General features: G+C 43.7%; 1 protein-coding gene across 1 annotated transcript; it reads right to left on the bottom strand.

Annotated features, from left to right (window-relative positions):
* Nucleotides 1-887: 887 nt before the first annotated feature.
* On the bottom strand, nucleotides 888-12,056 carry MEIOB (meiosis specific with OB-fold). The gene is made up of 13 exons (XM_065733045.1): nucleotides 11,988-12,056; nucleotides 8,348-8,405; nucleotides 6,917-7,048; nucleotides 6,094-6,166; nucleotides 5,276-5,471; nucleotides 4,714-4,814; nucleotides 3,559-3,611; nucleotides 3,369-3,464; nucleotides 3,043-3,144; nucleotides 2,429-2,582; nucleotides 1,888-2,071; nucleotides 1,410-1,496; nucleotides 888-1,058 (listed from the first exon to the last, which is right to left on the bottom strand). Exons 1-13 carry the CDS (start codon nucleotides 12,054-12,056, stop codon nucleotides 936-938), a joined length of 1,428 nt encoding a protein of 475 aa, XP_065589117.1. The 3' UTR covers nucleotides 888-935.
* Nucleotides 12,057-27,984: the final 15,928 nt, after the last annotated feature.

Raw genomic sequence — 27,984 nt, 5'->3', positions numbered from 1 at the left:
TGTGGATGCCCCCGCAACGCCACCGCCCCCAGGCACTAACCCTGCAGACGTGTACGCATCTCAGATCGATGCATTTTAGCTTCAGTCAGTGGTGTAAAAGCACATGTAAAAGCTCTTTGACGAGGCCTTGTAATTACAAAATACTATGGCCTAAGGAACTGAGGCCATCTGAAACGCAGCGTTTCACCATTACCTCTGAATAGAACAAGCCCCTGCTTATAGAGTCAGAGTGCCCCTTGTGTCCCAGGTATGCTTTGAAGTTGAGGAGTGTTGGAAACCAACTGCAGGCCTCACTAATACAGAAACTGATCAAACACGCACAAACTGGAGAATGGCAAAATATACACACCTATATGCTCAGCTATGAGCAGCTATGCTGGGGAAATCCTTTCATGTCTGCCACCTACAGTCTTAGCCTTGATGATTTGGTCATCAGAGGTCCCTGCTAATTGATTACTCTGTTTTAAGAAAACATAGTGTGCTCTAGAGAAAAGAAGGCTTGCAAAAATCTTTGCAGTTTCCATTCCATGCCCCTGCAGTTGCTTTGTGTTTGGGACTCACCAACACATACCACAAACACATCAGTATTTGAAAGTGGGCCTTTATTAATTTAAGTAACACAGAAGTAGTGCAGCAGTAGCATAGCAGTTGAAAAACAAAGCTCAAGAGATCTCTCATGCTAATTGTTATTTCTGAGTTTTCAAAAATTTCCCAAACTGAGTGAAGAAGTCTTCCACCTCCCTTCTAAAGGGCTGAATTCAGTAGAACTAGCTTTTCTCAGGCTGGAGACCTACTATGCTTTTCTAAGTACAATCACCTAAAAAAATCACCACAGAAGCCCTCTTATAACAATTGGTAATGCATATTCCTTAGCAAATACAACAACAACCTTCTACCTCTAACAATTTGAAATGGTCTTTTCCCAGCTGTTACCATCACATTACCACGTGATGCAGCTTCTTTCCCAGCAGGCTCTGACTTGCTTCTATAGGATCCGCCAGTTTGCATGAAAGTATATTCGCTTTCAGACCAGTTCTCCAGCTGGGTGACAAGGTAATCTGCAAGAATGAATAAAGGACTTTGTTTTTACTGCTGTATCAGTGAGCAGATTTTATGTTATGTACCTGTTAGCACCAAAGTAAAATGCTTTCCTGAAAGGAGAAGCAGGAGGTGGAGTAGATTGAAGAGAAAGAGCAGTTTCACTAAGATGGGTAAGTTTTAAAACAGGGAATCAGCTTAGGGTTGACCTAAAACAGGCAGTTCTATGAAAAGAGGAATAAAAAGGGGTGTAAAGCATATTGGAATATTCAGAATATGTACAAAAACTGATGCTTGTTTTGAAAAATTCAGCAGAATTGACATGGAATATTTCAGTATTAAACAATAGCTATTTTCCATTAGATACCAACCTTAAAATAAATCTTGCTCCGTTCCAGAAGCAGTTGCCATTTCAATGCAGTCCTCTTTTCTTCTGCAAGTGTGAGGAACTCATGGACCTATTAATAACATGACATCACTGAACACTTCAGCACATAGCTGTAACATCTCCACAACAAAATGACAATGAAAAGAGGATTTAACAGATTTTTCAGCTGTTTATCAATTTTAATGTGGTGTTTAATATGCATACATGGTCAGACAAACCACAGTGAATTGCAGGGGGTTCCAACCATCTTCTCTGAGAACTGTAAATTAATTAAAGTGGTTTTTGCATAGGGTATTCATTCTTACATTTGTTTCTTCTTAATATCAGCCAGTGACTTCTAAGCTTTTACTGATGTATATGAAGAACATGTGTACTTATGAAGAACGGTCAGAGGTATCTTAAGTTTAATTTTATCTGAGCTATGGAGTAAGATAAGAACAACCTCATTTATTTCTACTTACAGTGCAGCCTAAGGTTTCCTCAGCTACGCAGTCAGATAGGTAACAAGAATAAAGAGTGCCTGTATGATCTGTCAGATCAACGAGGATGTCAAAGCTCACAAAAGTTGACTTTGAGTCTGAAGAGATGTCACCACAGAAGGTGCATGTGTTTGACATTTCATTCACCACAAAACGGCACACTGAACTGAAACACGGAAAGGTGATATGAGCATGCATGTAACTCCTTCTTGCTTGAACCCCTTCTTCTGGCTGAGATTTCCCAAGAGACTCTTAAAAAAAACCCATATTCTATGCTTTCAAGTTAATGTGAAAAGACATCTTTCTTCTTCCTTCTTCTAGGACCAGAAAGTCCTTCATAAAGCCAGCTCCTCCTCTTTGCTGATGCTGAAAATCCTACACAACAGAAATTCAGATGCCAACTGCCAGAGCAGTTTTTCTTCCTTGTCCAGAACTAGACTAAATACTGTTCTATCTAATTTAGGTCAGGGGAAGAAGGAAAAAACACTTTTAAAATACAAATTTAGAAGAAGCAGTTGCTTACCATCTGTTGCGAATAACTTTAGATACATTATCATCAATGTCCAGCATAGAAATGTAGCCATAAATAATGCCAAAGAGTGGTTCAGGTTTTCCATCACTCTGTAAGGCCTTTTCTTTCAGCTGCTTCACAGTATAAACATCAACTATAGTCTCCACTACGAATTTAAAAGACATGTGAGTCTACGAAACAAACTACACAGAAAAGCAGCAACATAAAAAGGACCTTAAGAAGAGATGATTTACTCTAAAGCATCAGAAGAGCAGTGCAAGTCTTCCTTTTGGAGAAGACTTATCATGATGGGGAAAAAAGTAATAAAGAGTAAAATCAATAAACTCTCATACTTAATATTGGTATCTTCCCAGAATGAGTTGTTGGCAAAATCTTTCAGTTTTCCTTATGTAATCAGAAAGAGCATGTCAGGCCACACTCTTAGTCACCAAGTGTGACAGTACATAAGTGATAATGTAAGGAATAGCCCTGTTAACAGTCCAGACTTGAAGTATGCTGCCGGGCTGTAGCTTACTTTCTACAAAGTATGAACGTGACATTTCAGCTGCACCATGAAACTACATTGTCCAGTCCTATAAAGTCAGGGAGCTTGGATCCACACTTACAGTTAACGGATTCTTTCGACTGCTCCTCCATTTTATCATGCAAAGCTCCTAACTGTGCACTCTCTTTTATGAAGCTGAAGAGAACATTTGCTTCTGCAGTTTCTTGAAAAATATATATATTAAGTAATGAATATATATAATAGATAGACACACACACACACACACAATGCTATTGTGTAAGTCAAAAGCTTGGTCACTGTATAACAGACAAGAAGCAGGAAGCTTTCTGAGGCAATCTGGTAGAAGTCAGACCTCCAATGAATTCACTCATGCTTTCTAATCTCTAGTGATTACTAATATTAAAGCAATATTTCAACAGCTCTTACCTGGATTAGTTGTAATAATGGTCTTTGATATCACAGTTGCAGTCATACAGTTCCTGAATTTGTCAAAATTTACTCTCACATCTGATGCAAATATTACTGAGCACAAAATAAGAATAATAAAGTTACTTTAGAATACAGGTTACATTAAGAACTACAGGGAAAAAAAAGGATCAAAACCAGAAAATTGTACCTGTTTCTCGTGGGATCCAACTCTGTGCAAGTTGGATAGACTCATTATCCCAGCTAAACCAAAAGAAGTTAATGTGTCAGAATCTTTCTGAAAGAGCACTAGAACTTTTAAGTACAAAACTATTAAAGAATGCAGTTATAACTAAATTGGTCAAAGGGAACGATTCCCTCATTATATGCACATGCAAACAAATTACTGTGTATATCCACTTGCATTTTGTTCACAGCCAGCCAGGATGCTTTGAGTATGCTCCAGTACTGTCCCTATTGAATCCCTTGCCAAATGAAGGGCTATTAGACTGTTCAAAATAAATATAACCCCTGGAAAAATATTGCACGTATTTCAAAGCTGTGCCTCAAGTAATTTCTAACTAAAGCAAATCAGTGTGAAAGTAGCTGCTTATTGTCTGAGCCTTTTCTGTGGGACAAGTTTGCTGACATCACTAGACCAGATGTTCAGCCAGCTTCCCAACACTGGAATCCTTATAAACTGTGAATAAGAATAGGGTGAGGTCAGTAGTATTCCTCAACAATGATGATTTGATGGTTAGATCCCTTGAGAAAATCTCATGCAATTCCTCTTAAGTTGAACGGCATGAATACTGCTAAAGCACAGCTTTGTTCTATTTTTAATTAATCCCCACAAAAAGATTTCAGCTCTTTTCACCTGGCATTGCTCAGCCACCTCTTCACCAATGACCTCTGAAATATCTTCACCATCATGTTGTTTGTTGCTCAAGGATTTCCTTAAAAAACACACCTATCTCCTCTTAACATTTTAATCCAGTTTGGCTTTAGAAACGAAGCGTATTCCTCTTTTTCCCCTCACTACTTTGTGGAAGAAATGAACTAGCTTTGCAAATGTTTTTAAATGCCACATCCTGAATTAGTGTAAAATTCTCAGTAAAAAAATACAGCTACTTGGAACTAAGCTTCATTTTGTCATCTGTTAGCTAGCAGTCTGTCAGTAAGTTTTACAACTAGACATGTAAGGTTTCTCTATGGAGTCTTTAAAGTCTCTGTTTAATGTGTATTGCTGCCTCATCACTGTTACCACACAAGTAACTACATTTAAGACAGTACTGAAAGCAGTGTGCATTAAATTCTTTACCTACTCTTGCATGAACGTATTTTAGTAAATTGAAACATATCTTACCATATTATTGGAAAAGACATCTCTGTTTCATCGTAGAGCTTTACTTCACACCTCTGACCTTTCCTTTTGTCTGAAGTTATAAAATACTTTGGCTCTCCAACCTTTAAGAAGACAGAGGAGCAATCTGTAAGTAATACTCTCAGTGTTTAGGAGTATATGGGTGATAACTTAGACTAACAGGTGACTTTAAAAGCAGGGGAGGGGGAAACTACACACAACTGAAAAAACTTAAACACCACTACAAAACTAACATCAGTAAGAGACATTTTATATTAAAAAAAAAGAGCTGTTTACATATTTGCAAGATGTCTACTGCTTTCGCATGCATGATTTCAAAAAGACTACCTATTTAGGATATTTCCATTCCCTCAATTTCTTCCCTTGTGTTGTAGATGAAAACTTCAAATACATTGTACTTCACATCATTTGAAATCACTGCCAACCTAATCAAACAACAGTGATTCCCACTCCCCAAGTCCAAAAATCAATACTCACACTTAAGGCAATGAAGTTATCCCTGCTAAGAAGAAAAACCCCAGTCTCTTAGGGCACCTTAACTTACTGACATTACAGCTGCAAGCACGTTAAGAATTCTTCCATCGAGGCTTTGTCCATTTGCAGTGATATCACCCAGTGAATAATAATCCTGAGGGTCCTTGACGGGTAGGTGCAACAAAGAAAGTAGTTTGGTGTCCATTTCATAACATGAAGATGTTTTCACAACGGAATGATTTTCACTGATCAGTAATTTGTAGCAGCTGGGTTGTATGCACACACACATAAAAACAAACGAACAAAAAACACAGCAACAAAGCATCAGTTAACATTTCCTTTAACTAATTCACCAACTGTCTAGAATGTTGATTCTGTTCATGTAGAAAAATCATTTTCCATAAAGATGGATGCATATTTCAACTTTTCAGTAATTTGTAAATATAATCTTAGAACTTTCCTCCTGCGAAAGATTTATCATTGTGTTCTGAATACTTTTAGAACTGGAAGCCCAGATAGCAACGTAGAATATGTATTTTTAAGTTTTTCGGCCCTAAAATAAAAATAAGTTCTGAAATGGCTGTAATCCAGGTAATGGGCATCGTGACACAGTGAGACTTCTGTAGCCAGACTGGATTTGGTAGCAGGTTTTCAAAAGAAATTGTCCTATGACTTCAGTTATATCTTTATTATGTAAAAATATTTTAATAACCCTATTATTTTTGTTATTTCATGGCAAAACTAACAAGAGGCCATGCAGTGAGAAATATATTTTATTTTGAGATTATTTGACCACTACTCCTACCAACAGAACACTGCTGCAATGAGCTGGCAATGAAACAAAGTGATCTTTCTGGGAAGACCTACCAGTCTACACTATACATTTACCTCGGAGTTACAGGATTGAATTTTTCTTCCTTTTCCCCTTCCTTTGATTGGACTAAAGGATTTTCAATTGTAACTAAAATGAAACAGCAGCGAGTTAACTTAGAACACTGAATACAGATGCACCTAAAGAGAAGGAGCTTTGAAAAAACAGTCGTTTCCCAGGTAAGATATGGAAACGAACATACATGTGCAACTGCTTCTGTTAAATACTTTCATTCTGAAAACATTATCTGGCATTAGAGCTCACATTATAGCCAGAGTCCCACAGGAGTCCTCAGGACATGTAATGGAAACAAAAGGACTAAAAGTTGCTGTGTGCACAGTTTTCATGGTCACAGCTTTCCTCCAAACACTGGATCGTGGGCAGCAGTCTTTTTATTAATGATATAAAAGCACAGACTGTAAATTAATAGAAAGCTTTTCTTGCTTGTTTATGAATAATCATAGTAATACCTATATGTAATAAAGGCAGAGAAATGCTGAAGTACTTTGCAGAGTTTATTTTTCATAATTTATAATAATGTAATGTAAGAATTTAGATCGATTTAATTATAGGTGAGCTGTGGGTGGCTGCACTCAGTGCGTTTGTATCTGGTCTTTCTGTTGACATGTTTACTGGGTTTGAATTTAAAACTTAGAGATCTTATTCTGTTCCTCTTTATACTGAACGTAACTGAACAATTTGTTTCCAATTAGACTGTTTTCCAAGTCCTCCAAGGAAAATATAGTAAAACCACAAATACATAACACTGATTTACTGGGGGAAAAACAAAAACAAAAACACATTCGAGCAGAAACATGTTAAGAATAAACTCCAACTTACCACAGTCACCAACTCTAAAGCTTTCTGAAAGCGATCTGATATATTCTTCTCTGCCCCAAGAATTTACATTAATAAAAAAAGTTGGTGAATCACGAATAGTGAAACTGAACGTGTATCTTTCCGACCCAATGTCTGCAAAAACAAACACTGCTGTTAGCACACCTCAGTTTCAATTAGACTCTGCTCTAGGAGGTGTGGATAAAAACTATTATCCCAAGGTTCTGCTGGATTCTGTCACTGAGAACCGCTATCCGCAAAGTGGAGAATGCCACTAGAGGTCAGCAGACTTGGCGGTAAGTGCATTGGTGATCGCGAATGGGGGCGGCTGCCGTCCCTATAGTGGGACCTCTAGCAACCTGCCCAAGTAACAGCACAGAAACTTACTAATTTAAGGCGAGAGAAATAAAAGAGCTGTAGGATGCTAGATTCAAAGCAGTCGTTCTAGGTGCTGACAAACACATTATCAGGCAAGATTGTGAGTGAGTGTGCAAACTAGCTCAAATATTCTGGTGGGTAGCCAGCCTGCAGAGTGCTGTGCCCATGCATGAGAACCTAAGACAAGGCTGTGGATAACAGACAGTGTCACAGCTGAAAGGTTTAAAAGGGTTTAAATGAATGAAAGAAAGTGTTTCCAGCTCTATGGGAAGTTCTTCATCAAGAGGGCATCAGTGAGTCTCAGAAATGCTGCACTGTTTTCTAACATGGATCGTACACATCTGCAGTATGTCATTTCTGAATTGTCTGTGCCAACCGTGCAGCAATCTGCAGTCTGTGGGGGCATCAGTACGAACCACCACGGTTTCCAGCTACATGGAATTGTTTCTGGTGAGGATGACTCCCCTGGCAGAGCAGGCTGGATCAGCACGGTGGCAATACCAAGTGGCTAACTGAGCACTTCACACAGAGCTGGAATAGCTGCAGGCAGATGCTTCCTAGCAGAGTCCGTGCTGTCTCAAAGCTGCAGATACATGGTTTCATTTTCCAATTAATAGTGTATTATCAATGTATGATTCCCATTTTTTTCTTTATGAATGTATGATAATATAAATTTGGCATTGCTCAGACCATAAGTTACTCATATCATTCCTTCAGAAACCACCTCAACATTTCTAAGAGAGGATGAATAGGAACAAACCATAATCAGCACCAGCAGTATGTGTGGTAGCAGTGTGTTCAGACTGGTACTGTCTTCTTCAGACCCTGAAATACTCCCATGCTGGAGACTTCATGAATTCTAATTTATAAGGTTTAGCCAGACTAATACTGCTCTCTTTCCTCTTGCTTCTCACCCCCTACAATTTCGGGGGGCATTTCTGTTCTACAGACTTCAGGCTGAGAGGTCTGTTTATCATTTAAATATCGATTTCAGTCAAACATGCCAAAGCATACCACATAACAAAATGAAGTAAAAACAGTTTTAAAAGACTGTACTTTTTCTGTCTGGAAAGCCTCTGACATCTGTTTTTCCAATAACCACACCGATTACATTCTAGAAAATAAAAAGATTATAGAATAAGAGTATTAAACACAGATGTATATGATGAATTAGATTTCATGGACTTGTACTCTGCTGATGATAATAAGCATATTTCTGACTGGTAATCACTTTAATCTACTTATTCCGCAGTACCACATGAACAAAGGACTAAAACATAAACATACAATGTTGCTTTAAAAAATGCAATTAAAAATATTAAAAGAACTACATCTGTTCCTGTTTGTAAAGGCAGTGGGTGGACAAAAGTTCACCTGAAAACATTCACAATTTTGTCTGCTAGCAGTATCAGCTCCTCAGGTGGGCGGTAATATTACTGTTTCACACTTTGTGCACAGGCCTCAGATCTCCTTAAATCCACTGTGAAAAGGCTGGACAGGATTTATTTTACAGTTAAGCATACCATGTTTTCCCTGCTGTCACCACAGATACACATTTGCACATCCTCAGGGACAGCCCTTGATGCCGTCCTCATCTTAACAACAATCATTTCTACAGGTGCTTTGTCTCTTTCAAATGGGACCTTAAGCAATAAGCTTTTTTGATGATGAAAACAAAGTTCATCTTATTCTGCTTTGCTGAACATTTATTATGAAAAAGCAACCCAGTCTCAACTGCAGAACAAAACTGCTAGGAGCACTCACACAACAAGAAACACGTCCTGTGCCATGAACAACATAGTGTTGAAAAGGCAGGTAAAAGCACAGCCAGTGGGACAGAAAGGCATGACAAGCAGTAGTTTCAGCCTATTGTTTTGGTAAGGATTACAGAAATGTCACATTTTAGAGAATGTTGATGTAGAATAATAGATAATTGTACTTATTTTAAAAGGTCTTGGTTTGAGAAAAGAGTGCAGAAATGCTTGTCTGGGAATTTATGGAAGCTGGTAACAAAGCCTGGAAGGGAAGGCTGTCATTATAATACAGCATGAAGAGAGAGGTGGAAAGACAAAAGGCCCTGAGGCTACAGAGCTGTCTTCCACTTCTGACTTTCATAAACTACCATTATGCATTTATTTCTCAGCAGATTACCCTAATTGCCACAAATTCCAAAAGAGATGAATGGAATGAAAGGAATGAAACCATTAAGTGTACCACATCTCTTCCACATCACACACGTGTGAGTTTACCTGCCATACTCCTCAACTTTCTTGTCCCACCAGCAGTACCACACACGCTGTATTTTGCACCTATTCACCAAGCATTGCAATCTGACTGACCTCACTACAAATATTCAATACATACATGCGCTCAAAAATCAATTCTAATGATCCCAGTTCACTTTGAATCACTAGATGGAGCAAGGTCACTGTGTTATCCGATGCTGATGGACACAAGCTCATTAGAAGGATGAAGGCACTGTGTAACAACCTAGTTCTTCCAGTTTCTCTATAATGAATGTTTTCTATCAATCTACAGCATGTGGTGATCTAGATTAGAATTTTATTTCTCTATTTTTGGATTTGCTTCTTAAAAAATATATATGTTTCAGCTAAATGTGACTACAATACCCACTCCATCACACTGCTTCTCTGAGGAACTGACATTTTGGATGACTTTTCACATGAACTATGCTCATGTAAATCTGCAGTTTCCAAAAGAGGTCTCCACTATTCCTTCTGCAAATATATTCATCGTTCTTGTGTTAGTACGAAGCCTGGCCAGCAAGCTGCCAAAAGGAAGTGATCTGTTTGAAAACTATTGAGGGAAGGGAGGGTGCAGAAGTGCAAAAAACCTTTCAGAGATCATTTCCTTGATCATCTTATTGTGCAGCTATACAAGCATTGCTTTTGCCCAAAGAGGAGGAGTGGAATACGCCTGGCACTAAGGAGTGGGCCATGCTGCCTTTTTTGGCAGAGCAGTGCTTGAGACTGCTCAAACCAAATCATGACACTACAGCATTATAACATTGCAAGTTTCTTACAGCTCAATCTCTTTTACTTTTAAAAAATGAACTGCAAAGTACAAATAAATAAATAAATAAATAAATAAATAAAGGACTTAAATACTTGGGATGGCATGAGCTTTAACCTCCTAAACACACACTGATCAGTCTGTGTTAAGATACTGGTAAACTACCTTACTAAAAATACTTAATTTCCTGTGCATTTGCTAATTGCAGCACTCAATAGTAGTCTCATTTGTAAAAATGAAAGCTTTTAACTGAGTCAGTAAATCCCTATGTTTGGGAGTACCAGTGAGTGGCAGATTAAATGGATTTATTTGGAGACCTAAAATTTTTCTAAAATGTTGGAAAGAGCATACAATACCACTATGAGAGCAGCTAAAACTCTCTTCCCTTGTTCATCTCTCTTCTCTTGTTCATCTCCCGTTGATTTCTGTGATTTTGTTTAAAGTAAATGTGAATGAAGAGCTAAATTGTCATCCCGCCCCCCCCCCAAAAAAAAAAAATAATAATAATAAAAAAAGGAAAGCTGTGGGAATAGAAAATTTGTTTTCAGCACTTCACAATACATCGGATCTTCTGTGGGACATACTGTTCTGTAGGCATGCATCTACTTTTTGCTGCATGGAGAGATGCAGTCGTAACATGGCATCCATGTGAAAGTGCAGCTTCTGTGTTTTATTCTACAGCCATTAACATCCTGCAGCACCAAACACTTAACAGACATGATATCATTAGTGGGCTAGACAGAGTGAAGGGTGGGAGTCATTGCAGAGGGAGTACTGTAGCCTTCTCACTCCTGTATTAAAACATGATTGTGACAAAAAAGAATGAAAAACTGGATCCCCAGACTTTCTAGTTTTAATTCAACCATCTAAAATCCAAAAGCAAAAACAAATGAGTTATACAGCACACTCCTTTGTTCAGCTCTTGCTCCTCTGAATATTGTTCTCATTTGTCTCAGGAACAAACAAACAAAGAAGAAGTCATACAGACATTCAAACATCTGCATGAAACTACCAAGTACAAACCCCTTCTGTTTGCCACGTTTACTTTTTGGTTCACCCTACACTCCTGTACTCCCACAAGCAAAGTTTTTAGCTCCTCTAATAGCCTGACAACTGCAAAACCTGCCTTTTGTTCTAAGGAAACAGAAACAGTCCTATCTGAGATGCAATTGCGAGATTTGTGTCCAGTTAAAACACCATACCATTCAACAAGAGTTTTGTGTGAATAATTAAGGGCTGCATTAGTTAGCTCAGAGGGATTGAACACACAAGTAAAAACTGTGGGACTGGGCCTTATGTTCATAGCTTGTAGTGAAAGACTATTGTAGGTTACAGATGTATTGTGACTACATAATACTGACTCTGTACGTGCCTTACTAATTCAGCATCCATTTAAATCATTACAAAGAAGCCTCAGATTCTTTCAGACACTGAATTGTCTAGTCAATATCTGTAGTTGTGGTATCCACATACTATGGACAACGCCAGCATCAATTTTCATTTTCCTGGTTTATACACAAAGAAAGTAAGGTACTTTATATCTAACAATTATACTAATGCTATTAGTATCTAAATACACGTCAATTACATAATTTTGCAGTAATATAATACAGTCATATACAATTTCTTTTGAGAACAAAAGTACTATGTCACTGAGACTTACAGGACGAGCAAGGTTTGGATGCAGATCTGAAAGTGCAATAAAGTCCCGTGTTGAACTGGAATAAGCCATTCTTTATCTGTAACTTGAGAAAATTAATTTAGATTTTAAAAAAGATCTAAACAAATAATTTAAAACTATTTATAGGTGGAATAACAAGCAGATTTTTAACACAAATGCTTTGGCCTAAATAACGTGTCTTCAGTAAAAAGTATTTCAAGCTGTCTGAAGCAAGACAGTTCTATACTGTTTGCATTTGGCTAAGAAATAGTTATGAATTTTACCATGCTATCTGTGTTTCTCACACAAATGTGATTTTTTTCAAAGCATTAAGTAATTCCATTAGCACAGGCCTCTGAAAAACATTCACCTTCTTTCTCCTGTGTGGGAAGTCCAGTTGAACTTATTAAGGCAGCTCGTTATATAGGAGTCCATTTACATGGGCAGAAACATAAATGTTGCATTGAAAACCACCTTAGTTGGTTTTTTTGATTTTAATATTACACTACCTTAAAATATTACTTTCAAACTGACAACCTAACATTACACTTCTGTGAGCTACCCAAGTCTTCTCCGTTGATGCCAAAGTTGGGCTGTGGTTACTTGTTAGCCTGCCTGAATGCCTTTCATTATTTCAGTTCCATGGTATGTTCAGAGACATTACTGATATTTATCAAACGCTTGTCAAATTCTACTTTTTTTGTTTTGAAGGAACCATCAAGCCAAACAAATCTCAGTAACCTTTAATATTAGGGAACTGCTGACATCCTCAGAGGACAGCTGCTCCAAACTTTTTAGCACAAGTCTTGAATGGCTTTTGCTATCCGTGCACCTGGCACCCTGCGCGAGAATTGCTAAGCACTTTGTCGTTGGCACAATGATCTATCTGCTAGAAAAGCAGGCAGACTCTACAGAACGTAAGCAGTTCTCTGAGAATATGATTTATCTAAAAAAAGAACTTTAAACCAGACTCTCACAGAAAGTTATTTAAATTTTTCTCTACAAAAGAAGCAGCAGTATGGCACTCAAACCTACACCTATTGCAAGGAAGAATTCATGTTCAGTAATGTAGTGAAGTCAACTATCCCTCCAAGGCATGTCAGTATCCTCATCTCTAAAGCAGTTCCACACTGCTGAATGCTATACCTCACACCACAAGTGAGTCAGCTGGGAATCGCTGGGAGCGTATACATCAAAGGACGATCAGAGAGGCAATTAAAGATTTAAAACACCACAGGCCCTGACCAGGATGGCAGCAGCGTCCTGTTGTACTGATTTATCCTCTCCTCAGAGGCAGAAGCTGAGCCCCAAGTTCAGCCAAGGGAACTGTCAGCACCTGCTCAGGATCAGACCTTCTGAGAAAAAAAAAAAGATAGAATTCAGAATCAATTATAACCACTGAAACTTTTGGCAGCACCATCAGTCCCGAGCTGGTGTCTGGCAGCAGTGAAGCTGGCACCCTCAATGCTCAGTGCTGCAGGGATGGGATTTTCCTGGCATGTGCCCACCATCGCCCTCCCTCCCTGCCCTGCTCCGAGCAACATGTGGCTGCCGGCCCCATGCTGCCAGGGACAGCATCAACTGGGGCAGAAGGAGCACAGACACGGCCTCACCTGCTGCCCACAGGTGTGGAGAGAGAAATAGAAAGCCAAGAGCGGAACAGGCCGCCCTGAGAGACAAAATGGCGGTGGGCGCCAAAGGCGGGAAAAAGACAAATGTGGGGGCACTACCCATGGCCTCCGGGAACAGCTGCCAAAACAAAGCCAAGCAAATTCCAGAAAGCTCTGCGAGAGCTATTCTCCACTTATTCTGTTGTTTTATTGTAATTTTATTCATAAATGAATTGAAATTTATGTTCTAAGATGTTGTATTGATTCACACATATCCCTCCCTGGGTCTTCTTCAACTGAAGTGGGACATTTTGATCATTTATATTGCATTGTAAAAATATACATTTTTAAAAATCGATACTCTTCACTTCTGTATCATAAAAAAAATCTGCTCTCCATCAGTGGTTATAGCTACTGAAGTTTTTTAGCTCAGCCTACAAATTCTCTGTGTTGACTCTGTATTACGGGATCTTTCATTTCTTCAATTAAACAGCTGAAAATGGACACCACCTGTGCTCTCATATTTATTATGTCACTAAAGTCCAGGATAATTACACCCCGCTGATGACAAATGCATGCCAGAGAACTGACAGCTTGGGTGCTGGGCTTTTTGGGGCACATTTTATACAGTAGAATCTATAGCTCTAACTTTGTTCTGTATGTTTAAAGTCTCTAGGAGGCAGGAAGGAGACACGACCATGGCTCGATTTTCTGTTAATTCCATTGCTTTCATTATCTCAAGCTAATGAACAAAAAGCAGATAATGAATGTGGTGATGTGACCCTAATCAAACAGGAAAAACTTACACTGGACAATGCTGCTGGAGGTACAGGCCTTGTGCTTACCACCATGACTGCAAAGCAAATCACACACAGAAAACCCACTGAAACGAGATCTGTAGGGTCTGCACTGCTGCAGAGGTAATCAAGGCAGGATCATGCCCCACAGGCTTGCAGGTGTTGGGTTTGGTGGGTTGCTGTGGGACACAAGGGACTGCTTTGCTGAATGAAGTGGGAATCCGGTGCTGGTGCCCAGCACAGGCACCACTTTCCTTAGGCTTTGTCCCACTGAGCTATTTATCTCCCACAGGAACAAAGGACAGGTGAAACCCGAGGCTACCAGCACCGAGTCATTATTTGGTGTCAGAGCTGCCTGAACAAGGGTGCTGTTGTGCATTGCTCCTCAGTGTCCCCATAGCCTCTGCAGACACTTAATGATTGCCCTGCATTCTACTCCTGGTGTTGACTCCCGTTTTGAGCATACATACATTTTAAAAATAAGCTGCATTTCACTTTCCTGTAGTAACTCTGTCTAGGATAACATTCTCAGGTGTGTTCAGCTGCAAGGAGGAGCACAAAGGGATGCACCCATCCAGCCACAACACAAAGGCATCTAAGGGAGTGGATGTGAGAACTGAGCATTCCTCTGGAAAACATGATTGGATGCTTAATTTCCAACTTACACATGCTGAGATGTGAAAACATTTGACTGATGCACCCACTTCGCAGCTATGCTCTGACTTCTGCTGGCACATGGCACAGTGAGGAGCAGTCAGCAATTTGGAATACTGTAGGTTAATGTAAGCTAACATCTCTAGTGATGCTTATCATAAATAAATGTCTCCAACCAGAATGTCTCCCACTAATATGCAATATCAGCAGCTTACCCAGGTTAGGTAATTTTAACAGAGACACTGAAGAGAGCTTGCAAAAACTGAATTTGCTCAGCTTTACTCAAGGTTTTCTTCTCAATTAACTCCAAATTCTCTTACAAAATAAATCAGCATCATTATCTCAATTTGACAGCCAGAAAAACAGAGGCAGGAGAAAGACTAGGAGCAGTTTCCAGAGGGCCAGGCTCCACACAAGTACCTTGGGAACATCTACCCAGCCCCATATGAACACCAGCACCTGAGGAAGGGCTGCAATAGAGGATCAACATTTTTCCGATCTAGTGCTTGATCCCTGAGAGGTCTGAGTGATTTCAGCTCTCCAGCACATCAGGAGCACTTAGCACTTCGTCGATTCAGTCTGTGATTAGCAGAGACTTCCCATGCACAGCTGCACATTGAATGGTCCCTGCTAATTAGGCCTTCATGAATGGATTTATTTAAATTACACTCATTGGTATGGTCAAGGAGTGCAAATGCCATTTTGTAATTCACTTAGCAATTTGTTATGTGACAATACCGTTTGCATGTAGGGGAAGCTGTCCTCGTCTAGCAATAGGAGGGACATTTCTAAAATCATCTTCAAAGGGATCTCCAGGGATAGAGCATATCAAAATATTTGCAAGTTTTACACTGAGCACAGCTTTTACTTTAATCTAACATTTATACACTCTTAGGACCAAAAGAATCTGTGAAATGAAAAGGGCAGACCTGTAACTGCGTGCAATTGGCCTGGCTGAATGCATTAAAAGCAGCACATTATTAAAGGTATTCCCTTTTCAGCAGCTTTGGCTGATACCTGAACTGGATAAGAATGGGGTGTGCTGATGAAGTAGTGATGGACATCTTTAGCAGAAGCAGTGCAGGTGCTGATGTTGCCAACAGGTGCTCAGCATGCTGAGTGATATTTAATCTAAATTTCTCCCTATCACCGCAGCAAGTCTTTGTTAATCTCTTGCTTTGCCCTTCATTCCTCCCATTCCGATCTGCAGCTCTGGACTTATCCCAGTTCTATTCCAATAGGAGTTCTTCACTCTGTGCAGCCCTCTGAAGCCCAGGAGAATGAAGCAACCCAGAGTTTTATTTGAAAATCAAAAGGAGCATGAACCATGGCTGGTTTCAGCTGCTTTGGTCCAGGGAAAGCACAAAGATCTGAGGCTGATGCATCTGCAAAGGAGCAGTGTGAGCACTTCTTGTGTGCATGCAAGAGCCATGGGACCACACGTTGAGGGCTTGGGGAGGGGATACCAATGGCTCCTTTTGCATTACTGCTGACAAAGAAGAAAAAAGGCCATCTTGAAGGTGTAAAGCTATTTAGGATGTGTAAGTTCTGCCCTTTCCAGCTGTTCAGGAAAGACAGTGTTCTGAAACAACAGCTGCTTGCAAGACAATGTCTCCCTATTCCCTCTGATGATTTCACAGAAAACTTCTTAAAACCAGATCCATCCTTCCCCTTGGGCAGGGGATGCTACAGCATCTGGTGGGCCTGAGAGCAGCGAGGTCCATGCTGGGGAGGGGCAGCAGGGCTCACTCTGCGTGGTTGGCCCCGAATGCCCACTCATCAGCAAGCTCAGCTCATATTGAATTCAGAAGTAATTAATCCCTTCTGCTATGCTCACGCAATGACGAAGCAGGAACGTCACGTAAAGCAGACAAACTCAGAGAGGAGAGCAAACCACCGGTGCCAAAACATGCTGCAAAACCTGCTCATTCTGGCCATTGCTGAATTTTAGCAACAAAGGAATCACCACAAATGAAATCCTCAAGACCAGGCTTTGACTGAGGATTTCAGAGAAATCAGTCTGATGGTTAGCTTGTCTAAAGCTGCAGAGGTGAAAAGTGGTTTTGGTTGTTTTTTTTTGGAGACTCCAAGCAGCATGACAGCACTTGGGCTGTGGAGGATAATTTCTCCCCTACACAATTCCAAATAAATTTAAGGTCAGTGAAATTGCTTGGATTTGTATCACTTTCCCCAAGACCAGAACTTCCTCCTCCCTCTATGACCAAACAAACGATGAATATTTTCCAACAAAGCACCATGAATTAAAAAAAACAGCAATTAAAAATAGTTTTAGCGACAGCTCTCTGACACCAGGAAAAGCGCTTTAGGAGAAAAAAGATTTTTAGCATTGGCTGGCTGCCATTCAAACATTTTCAGCTATTGAAATCAATGAAACCAAACCCAAACAAATTATATCTGGATCTCGGTTTGATACATGTGATATCCAACAGTACCAATTGGACTGCGTGGAATAGGAGCCCTCCAGCAACAAAAGTGAAGGAAAGCCCTTCTAACCTTCAGTTGCTTCAGTTTCCAACCAAGTCTAAAACTCAATCCCTTTTCTTCATGCATGAGCAGATCATAAGGAAGAAAATTTGGGATGTAAATCTGACAGACAGATGGGGATGGCTGTACGAGAACACCGGAATCACAGAGTAAATAACATTTTCCCCCACCACAGAATTCAGTGAACAGAACATTAGTGAAATGCAAATGATCTGTCCAAGCTAAACTTTCCTGCAAAAACATACTTTTGATCTCCTGGCCGAGTGCTTGGCCCTGGAGCCAGTGGCAAAGTTCCCATTACCTCCGAGAACCAGCACCGCTTCCAACGCCTTCCTATAGGTAATGGCATGTCAACGTTTCCACAGTACGCCTGGCTGCCCGTCAGCCAGCTAGCTAGAAAATTCCCGCATACTGACACTGACATTTTCTGTTTTCATCTGCTAGAATAAACAAAGCCTCTCCTCAAAGCCCGTTCAGAGTGCAAAGATATGAGACCTGATCAAAACAGAACTACGTCAAGAAATTTTCCCTAAAGAAAATGAACACTAGAGGTCAACCTAACAACTTGTCCCGGAAATATATATCCCTGAAATAAAATATTACAGACTTCTTCTGTATACTGTACACCTCTCTAACTATATCCAGATTGACTGGCTTGGCAAGGCACTTCGTATCTAACAGGAGTTTATTCTATTCTTTTGAATTTGTTCTCATCTTGCTGTACATTAGTATTTCCTTTCCTGGAGCTTGCCTGTATGATTGCAGTCCTGATTCACATGGCTTGCTAATGTACTTAACTACCCGTTCATGAAATGAAAAGGGAAATTGGCACTTGTGTGTGTAAATACCAGAGGCTAAATGCATCCCTGCTGCAGCCCCACTGCAGTGGGTTGTGTTAGATTAGAGACAAGCACAGGGACAAAGGGGCAGCCAGTGCCTCGTGGCCAAAAACCCATCTAGCCAGACCTGGGTCTGATGGGTAGACGCATGGCCTCAGCAGTGGCAGTGACCCCATGGAAGAGGGATGTGATGGGATGGGATGAGGCTGTGGCTTTCAGCATTTCAGCTGCTGCCATCTCCTAGGCACATGGATAAGCTTGTGTTCTATTCACCTCATCTGCGCTTAGGTTTTGTGGCTGTGAACTCTCATGGACTATTTATATCTAATACAAGCAAAATTGTTTTTTCCTTTGTCATCCTTAGATGCCCAGCTTTCCAATTTCAGTGAATTTCTTCCTCCCTTTTCCTTGCTCTTAGTAAGAGAAGTACTGCACAGCACTACCAGGCTGCTTCAGCCTCTCTGTCGAAGTCTTTCTTTGCAAATCCCCCATTCCCTTTTATAGGGCTCCTTCCTTATCCAGACTCAATGAGGACACTAACATAGAGTCTTCCTCCAGGGAAACTAAGGGACAGTCAAGGCACAGAAATTAAGTCTAATGGAAGTGCACATCCAGCAAAGAGCATGTTTAAGCACATTTCTCCCAGGGAGTTACCGGGACCATTCATGTGCTTCACGCTGAGCACATGTGTGAGTGCTTTGCTGAACTGTGGCCAAACACAGTTCTTCTTTATGACTGTGGGCCAGATCCTGTAGCACTGAGCAATGCTGATGAGTAACATTTATTCACACAAGCAGTCTCTGTGGAGCAGGGCTGCCAAGTCCTGGCCCTCTATGATTTTCTCTTTAGCAAGCAGCCAGAGCAGAGCTCCATATGGCAGCGCCAGCTCCTCACTCAGCAGCTTGCCTGCTGCCAGCTCCTTGGTGCAAACAGCCCAGTGAGGCAGAAATGTTCTAGCCCAACCTTCACATTATAATTACCTTTAAAAAATTGCCTGAAAAAAAAATCCTTAAAATTCTTCCAGGGTGTTTCTTTGTGATGTGGCCCCATGCATGACCATGGCCAGTGATGCTGTTTTGGGCAGTCCTGAGATCTTGTGAGAGTGAGGGCATCTCCCAGGGTTTGTCCAGAGGGACTTGTCCTGCTCCCTGGTGATCTGGTGCATCCTGGGGCAACTGCAGATATACTGGGCTGGCAGGACAAGCCTCTTACACTCCTCTTCAATATGGCCCTCATGTGGAGCTCAAGGTGCTGGTGCAGGGATACCTCTCTTTGATGGCCCTTTCCAGTTACTGCATGCAGAGGAGAGATTCAGGAGGGTATGAGAGTGTCTGGGATTGTGATATAGGGGATCATAGAATCATAGAACGATTAAGGCTGTAAAAGACTTCCAAGATCAAGTTCAAATGCCAGTCCATCCCTACCATGACCACTAACCATGTCCCTCAGTATCACATCTCCATGGTTTTTAAACAGCTCCAGGGATGGTGATTCCAACTCTGCTCCAGGCAGCCTGCTCCAATGCCTCACCACTCTTTCTGAGAAGAAATGTTTCCTAATATCCAACCTGAACCTTTCCAGTACAATTTAATTCTACCACTTCTCATCACTGATTACCTGGGAGAAGAGACCAATACCCAGAGAGGCACATTATCCTCTCACGCATTACAATCTTTGATCCAAGAAAGTAAAAATCAAGAAGATCTGAGCAGGGAAACCCTAACCCCATCTCACCATCAATCTCACCCACAACTTGCCTCCAGAAGCTTTGTGTCTCTTGGGACCTCCCCTCTCACTTTTCTTTAAAATACACTTGGTGGGCCAGCCATGAGAACCCTCCAGATGCTGTGGGCACCCTGTCCAATCCCTCCCGGTATCATTCAGTCAACAGCAGCCAGGAACCTACACACATCCTGTGCTTTCTCCATCCTTCACCACCTGCTTCCAAGAGGCTGAGCATGCAACTACTGGTGAAGGTCATTAACAGGAGTTAACATTTTTCAAAGGTCTCTGAAGGCACCAAGCAGAGCACTGAGGAGATGGCCCTGCCAGAAATGATTATCAGCACTCCATGGGGAGCAGGGCTTTTGCATCCCTCATCACCAGGATGCCACCATCCCTCAGTGTCATCATCTTCCTAGAGGAAACCAAAAAGCACAACAGCACCCAGTTCACGGCAGACTTCACTCAGGCAGGGTTAGGTCAACCAAGCACTAGACAGGATTAGGCCCCCACTGAAGCATGGGTTGGTTATGCTACGGAGCTATTCTACATCCCTTCACCCCTGGCCTCCCCATAAGCATGTGTTATTACTGCCAAATCAATATGTGCGTCTTCCTGGTAAATAATTGTGTCAGTGGGATGCTAATGGCGTGCAGTGCTTGCGGTGTCAAGACTTTTTTTGTCAGCAAAGCAAAAGTCATTCACTTCTCTCCCCCTTCCCCCCTTGCCAAGCCTTCCCAAGCTCACAAAATGGGCTCCAGACCCACCTCCTACAAGGAAATGAGAACCAGCCCCAGAGGATCACCCAGCAAGAAGCCTCTGTTCGGAGATCTGACGCCTCTTCAAAGCCAGGGGAGCAAATGTGCTCCTACCTCCGCTGATTTATGGAGAACGTCTGCGTCACTGATGCAGGGGAAATGCTTAAACACTACCAGAGGGAAGGGGAACGAAGCTCTCACCGCATGCTCTGAGAGCTGCGCTGCATAACCCTACTATTTATTATACTTTGCTTTGATATAATTAGATCTATATTACATTCTGAAGGCAAACAAACAGCTCAGTGATGGTGCACGTGCTGCTGGATTATATGTCCCCTAGCAAAATAAACTCTGGTGTGACACAGCCGGGACCATCCGATGGCAACAGGACACACTAAAAACCTCTCTCAAACTGCACATGGCAGCAGCCAGCCAGGACTTTGTCCCCGTGGTGTGGGAGGACTTGAGGAGAGCAGGTGGCTGTCCCATGCCCCATATTGCCCGTGCAAGGGGAGAACCCTGCTGGGTGTCAAGGCAGCACCAGAAGGGTTTGGTTAAACAGGACAGAGCCCCGAGGCACTGTGTGGAACTGCTCCTCCTTCCTTCCCCACCACACTGAGAAATTTGGGGTATAAATTTTTCTATGTTTGGTTTTAATTTCTGCTGATGCACCAGTACTATTTATGCTCTTGAAATACAGCAGTGTGCACAAGGATAGTGTTCATGAAATACAGCCCACTGCCTATCCTATTTATTGATCAGAGCAGTAAATAATTCCAACGAGCACAACTCAACCAAAGGGGCAGTGGACATGGCTGAAGGTTGCCCATATGCCAGGGCTGGATATGTGCCAACACAGGACACCCTGCAATGCTCCCTGTTAGTGCAAGAAGGGCAGCAACAACCAGAAGACAAAGGCCAGGCCGTGTCCAAGGGATATGCAGCCACTGGGAGCTGGTTCCCACAGCACCACACACTCCAGAGGAGCCCAGAGCCTGCTGCTAGAAATGAAAACATACTACAAGGAATCTTTTTCAAGTTTGATTTGACCTCACTTAGGGAGGAGCAGAAAGCAGTACATAACAGTCCTGTGTATAAAAGCAGTTGCCTGATTAGCATAGTTAATGCCTGTGGAAATTACTCAATGTCAAAATTCTTGCACTTTTTCCAGGGGAAAAGCAACAGGAGAATCTGCATAATGCTGTCCGTGCAGAACTGCATCTCTCAGCTGCCCCAAGTATTTCCCTGGGAGTCCTCTCTGCCCTGAAGCAAGAAAAGGGACCCGGGAAAGCCAAGTGTTTAGCTGCATAGATTGAGTGTTGCTATACTGGGACTCATTTGTCTTGGCTCAAATGTGGAGCAACACCATCCTCAAGAAAAAGAGCTTAACATCCTTGTAGGAAGATCTGAAACAGATCTGGACCTGGTCTCAATCATACAGCTGCGCTAAACCAAGTGAGGTTGATTTATACCAGCAAGAAAGCAGTTCCATAGGCTCGAACCCATGCCCAGCCCTGCTGTGGCCAGAGCTGCCTGTCTTGTGCTGGGCAGAGCTCATCCTGCTGATGCCATCTCCCCCAGCAGCCAGCACAGAGCTGAGTACAGAGAGAGATGGCAATGGGGACACTGCAATGCTGTCAGCTCTTGTTGTGCTCAACCCAGTTCATCCCAGGGCAGCATCTGCAAGCAGAGGAGCACAGCACAAAACAAGAAGGTGCTTTCATCAGCTCTGCAAACACTCACTCTGGGACAAGCACAATACCTAGGTGGCCTCTCAGCAGGGCTGGCTCATTCCCATTTGTCTCATTGCTGTTCCCAAAGGGAGAGCACCCAACCCACCACACTTGGAAGCATCACACCATTTCAGGACCCAGCACTGCCCAATGCCACTGCATCCAGCCACGTTCCTGCTTTGTGCTGCTGCCTGCATACACCAAAGCTCTTTGCCTTCCTGGGGTCCCCCCAAGTGTCTCCTCTTCCTCCACAGACAGGGGCAGACAGCAGCAGGCACACACTGACCACATTTCCCAAGCTGTCCCAAACAGCACCTGCCCCTTTCCATGGCTGAAAAACATTCCACAGCCCTAAAGGAGCTGCAACAACCTCAATCTAAAGCCCCCCAGCCTGCTTCCAAGGCTGAGCTCTGCTGCTGGGGACACCCCTGTGCACCCTCTATGCCCCCCAGCCCTGCAGACAGCACTGGGAGCTGCTTCACCTTGGCTCCATCCCCATGCAAGAGCTCTTTGCCAAGCTCAGACTTGGAGCTAGCGATAGACTTTTGTGCTTTGGCTCAAAGATTCTGAAAACAAGAGCTTTAATCATTACTTGCTTTCATGCACCGAGAGCCAAAATTGTCTTGTTAAATACAGTAAGTGATCAGTGCTTGCAGTAAAGAACATTTCAGTGACGGCTTGTGTGGGTAATTATTTCAGGCTTGACTTTCTTCCCCTCTTGAGAAAAATTATGGAATGTGGAAATTATAGCACAGCCTCCCCAGACCTTGAGCCTGCTCTGCTGTTTGCAGGCACTCACCGTGGGGCAGCTGCAGCAATGTCTGTGCCTGGTTGGGTGCACATCTACTTGCTGCAACATTGCTGGGCACAGGAACCATTGGCAGCTGGCACCGTCACTTTCCCTGCCACAGGAGTGGCCTTTGCCTCAGACAGGTCTAAATGATCCCGTTTTCTGCAGAAGCTGCATTAAAGATGTTTGTGTGCCCCCCCCACCCTTTCCATCCATGCACAGCCCTGTTTTGCTGCCCTGTTCGCAGGGAGACGTGGGGATGACAGGCATGGGGACACGTCACTGGAGCAAAGCCGGCAGGAAGGGAGTTGCTCCCAAGCAGCATTACATCTAAACCACTCCAATATGGCAAGGCAATGGCAACCAGCTGGGAAAGCATTTTAAATACCCTTAATTAAAGGCTGACTGTTGCACAAGCCCCTTTCCCATCCCCACCAGGAGTGTTTCCCAGTTCTCGGCCCCTCTATTCCTTGCACTTTCCCCCTGGTGTTTGCTGGCAGCATGCTGGGGCTGCTCCTGGCAATCAGCCCTTGTGGGCAATGGAAGTTTGCATGCACAGCAAAAAGGAGAAAAAGTGAAATATTCTCTGTTGATTATCAGACACGGATGGAGGCAGCACTACCAGCACACGTGCCAGGGTGAAGTCGACGTGGCTGCCCAAGGCCCTACCTGGGTGCTGGGATCAGCTCCTTCATCTCTTTGCTGCAGACTGCACCCCACTGCGATACATCAGGAGCCACGGGACTGCATCAGTCCCCCAGCACCACTGCTTGCCTCTAACCTTGGGATCCTGCACACTGCTGCAGGGTTGCTTGGTGCCCAAGCACAAGGCAACTCTGATGGCTGCAACTCCCAACTCCTTCCCCCGTTCTACAGGCCCCAGGAAGTGCAGCATACGTGGAAGCACCAAGCCCAGCACAGCCATGCAGGAATGACATGGCCCCTGGCACCACTATGACGACAGCAGGAAAAGGGACAACACAAGGTGGGGGACTGTCATCTTCCAAACCACATTTTGTCACTATCCCAATGGTACAGAGCCCTCAGCAAGCTGCAGGATGAATAAGCTGAGCAGAACTTGTCCAAATGCCCTGAATCAGAATGGTTTGTGTTGGAAATAACCTCTAAAGGGCATCGGGTCTCACTCCCTGCACTGAGCAGGGACACCCACAGCTCCATCAGTGCTCACAGACCCATCCGCCTGACTGTGGGTATCTGCAGGGACACTGCCACATCTCTGGGTACCCTGTGCCATTCCTCACTGCCTTCAGGGTCTGGCACCACTCTCCTGGGGGAAAGATGGCTGCTGGGATGCACAGGCAAGTCTTCAGATCTGAACAGAGAAACAGCCTGCACTTTCAAAACGGTCCGAAGATGACTTTGTTTGCACCAAGAAATGCAAATAAACTTGGTCAAGCAGTCCCACCACTGGCACAGCACTGATGCCAGCTCTACAACAGCCTTTCCTGGGAGCAGGGCCCAGACACTCATGGTGAGGACATGCCAGCAGCGTGCCCCATCCCAGTTTGAACAGGAACAGCTCCCAGCAGGTTGCTCCCAGATAAACCATTTAGTTAATTATTTCAGTAAGTAACAACTTTCCTAAAAGCATCTTGTTGCCTGTTCACAGGCTTCCAGAGGGGCCAAACACAAAAGATGCATTTGTCTCACCCTAATTCCAATTAAAGCAGTGAATAACCAAACCCACAATCAGGGCACAGGTTGAACCACAGCAGCCCAGCTCCCTTTGGGCTGGAAGCGTGTGCTGTGCTCTCCATGTCCTGCTCACAGCCATGATGCTCTGCACCTGACAGTGTTTGTGCCCCACATGCAACCCAGGCTGTGCTCTGCACTGCTTGGAAGCCACCGCCAGGCACATGGTTGCAATTACAGCAACCTCAGCGTGGGCATTTTATCATCTATGGGGAATATGGCATGAATTTATTTTGTGTATTGAGATTACATCAAGATTGGAAGCAGAGAACAGGCAGGGTGGGGGATGGCAACCCGGGGTGCTGTTGGGCAGAGCACTGCAAAGGGATCCGTGTCTCCCACAGGCGCTGCCCCCTGTGCCAGCTGGATGCTGGAGTGCATCCCATGGCATGCAGCAGCCCAATGCACCCCTGAGCACAGGAGGAAGTAGAACTTGCTGCCCACTGCCACCACGGGAGAACAAATCCACCTCCACAAGGCTTAGGCACCGCCTGAGCCCTGCCAGCACAGCATGGCCCCTAAAGCATACATCTCAGATTGCCCCAGCCCTCCCTGTTTCACCATCACTTATTTTTGAGCCCTGGTGGATTCCAAAGCCCATCGCTCTCCTATTGCACACCATAAATGCACCTGCAGCCCCAAGGCTGAGCACTCCAACACCAAGGAAGCAGCAGCACCACACCACAGGACAGATACTGCTTCTACTGGAGACCTCAAGCATCAGTATGGGAAACCTCAAAGATTTGCCCTGAGCAGTGTGAGATACTCCCTGACCAGCTCTGTGAGCAAGCACACTGCCCCATTCCCAAACATTTCTGGGACTCTACTTAACAGTGCAAAGGACAGCCAAAAAAGAAACAGCCTCCCCAGCTGCAGCTTCCTCCTTACCTGCCCAAATCCAGGACACCTACACAGCTGGACCAGTCCTGCAGCAAGGAACAAGATCCACAGATCTCCTGCATTTATCACCCCCAGGTGCCCCATGGCCTCGCAGCATGAGCCCCACCTGGGAACAGGGCGTGGGGCTGGTGCTGCCGGCAGGGAATGGAGCATGTCCCTGTCAAAGGTGATAAAACATGCTCCCAAAGGCATGTCAAAATGAGAAGGGTAATTGCAAATAGCTGCTCTCCTGCACCTCCAGACCTTCACAAAAATTGGAAAGATTTAATTACTTCCTTGTGGATTTTTTTCCCTGTCTGTCCTTCTGGGTTTGGTATAAAAGAAGAAAAATGGATAAATAACAGTTCTGGAAGGCTCTTGCAGTGCTGCTCTTCCTGGCTCAAGCAGCAGCTGGGACAAAGTGGGAATACCAGGGTACAGGAACAGCAACACTTCAGATAGTTAACTTCAAAAGCAAAAATCGAGTTAGAAATGGAAACTTTGGTTAACTGAGACTGGGAACAAAACTTCTTTCCATGCTTGGCAGCAGAGGTTTTCTCGTGTGCATTTCCATCCCCCTGCTCTGGCAGCTCCCATGATTAACATCTACTGGGACCTGGGGCTCAAAGGCACTGGGAACTTTGCATCCTCCTCTCAGCAGAGGCAGACACAGAGCTGTGGAGTCCATGGGCTGGTACTGGTGCAGAAAACACAGCAATGGGAGGAAACCAGCTGCTGACTTCCCCACGTCTCACCCAGCCCAGCGCAGGCTCCCCAGCTTGGTTTCCATCGGTGACCACTAACTGCCCCGACAGCAAATAGCACTCTGCAGATCCCCAGCTTAGGGCTCAGGCCACGCACACATGGGGGAGCCACCATACAACAATGCACCAGGTGCTCAAACTTGTCCTCGTGCCAGACCCACAGCCTTAGTGTGTCCACCAACACCTTGTGCCATGGATGACACCAATCTCCTGAGATAATGCTGCCTTAAAGCACATCATGGTGGGGAGCTGCTTGGTGGCCACACTGAATCCCAAGTACTCACTGGGGCAACTCCATCCCGAGCACCTTCCCCCTGCCCATCCAAGGCTGCTTTCATGGTCCCAAAGTAATGAAGTGCGGCTTCACCTGGGCAGACCCACAAGTGGCTCCTCTCGGAGGCAATGAATACAAATACTTGACCTCGTGAGCCGTGGGGCAGCAATTAGTTTAAGCAGGGGGTTTGTGTAACACTTCAAAAGTCTTAATCCGTGCGGTCAGCCCTGGCACGGTATTTGCCAGAACCTATTGAGTAGTCTTAATGAGTCTGCAAAGCAAGCTTTCAATACATTTTGGGTCGCTTCAGATGCTTTAAATGGCATAGTCTATATGGTATTGTGTGGCTTTAGAAAGGCCCGGGCTCTAAAAAAGTATGGTTCCCTTTCACAGGGCAGACAGACCCCATCCTTGGAGCCGGGACCCTGAGAGTTTTGCATATCAATACAGCTCGGGCTGAATGCAGTCACTCAGCTGGGAAATAGGATCACTATCAGCGTTTCCAGGCTTTCACAGGCACTTGGGAAACTTTAAAGCTCTTGGCGGAGAATAATTTGGTCGAATGTCGTGGCTGAAAACAAAACCTCGAGCGGTGGAGCACGGTCCATCGCGCAGCTCTGAGTGCCACCACAGCAGCACCAGCCCCATTTCATCTCCTGTTCCCAGTCCTCTAAAACAGCCCCGATTCCTCCTATGACCTTAAACCCATAACGCTCACACACTGCACCCCAGCATCTTCAGCTCACAGATGCCCACCAGGATGGACCGGCAGCCAGGACAGCCAGCAGTGCCTACAGGAACATCCAAATATCGCACTGAGCTCCCACATCATGTTAGCCCTGCTCATGTCACTTGTCCCAGCATCAAGTAGATGAGCCCAAGTGCCAACATGCCAACTGCCAGCTCCAGCTCCACGCATCAGTACAAAAAATATGTCACCTGGAGGGATTCACAGAGGACGT

This window comes from Cyrtonyx montezumae, unplaced genomic scaffold (genome assembly GCF_038088225.1).
Source record: "Cyrtonyx montezumae isolate F1298 unplaced genomic scaffold, pur_monq_1.0 scaffold_16, whole genome shotgun sequence".
Lineage (NCBI taxonomy): Eukaryota > Metazoa > Chordata > Aves > Galliformes > Odontophoridae > Cyrtonyx > Cyrtonyx montezumae.
The sequence above is the reverse complement of the archived record's forward strand: the minus strand, read 5'-3'. Positions and strand labels throughout refer to the sequence as shown.

Excerpts from the sequence above, each read along its gene's own strand:
- MEIOB (XM_065733045.1), bottom strand. The coding sequence starts at position 12,056 with ATGGCTTATTCCAGTTCAACACGGGACTTTATTGCACTTTCAGATCTG. Across the intron at positions 2,072-2,428 it reads AAAGTTATTCGCAACAGATG|TTCAGTGTGCCGTTTTGTGG; the intron begins GTAAGCAACTGC and ends TCCGTGTTTCAG. Across the intron at positions 1,059-1,409 it reads GGAGCAAGATTTATTTTAAG|ATTACCTTGTCACCCAGCTG; the intron begins GTTGGTATCTAA and ends TCATTCTTGCAG.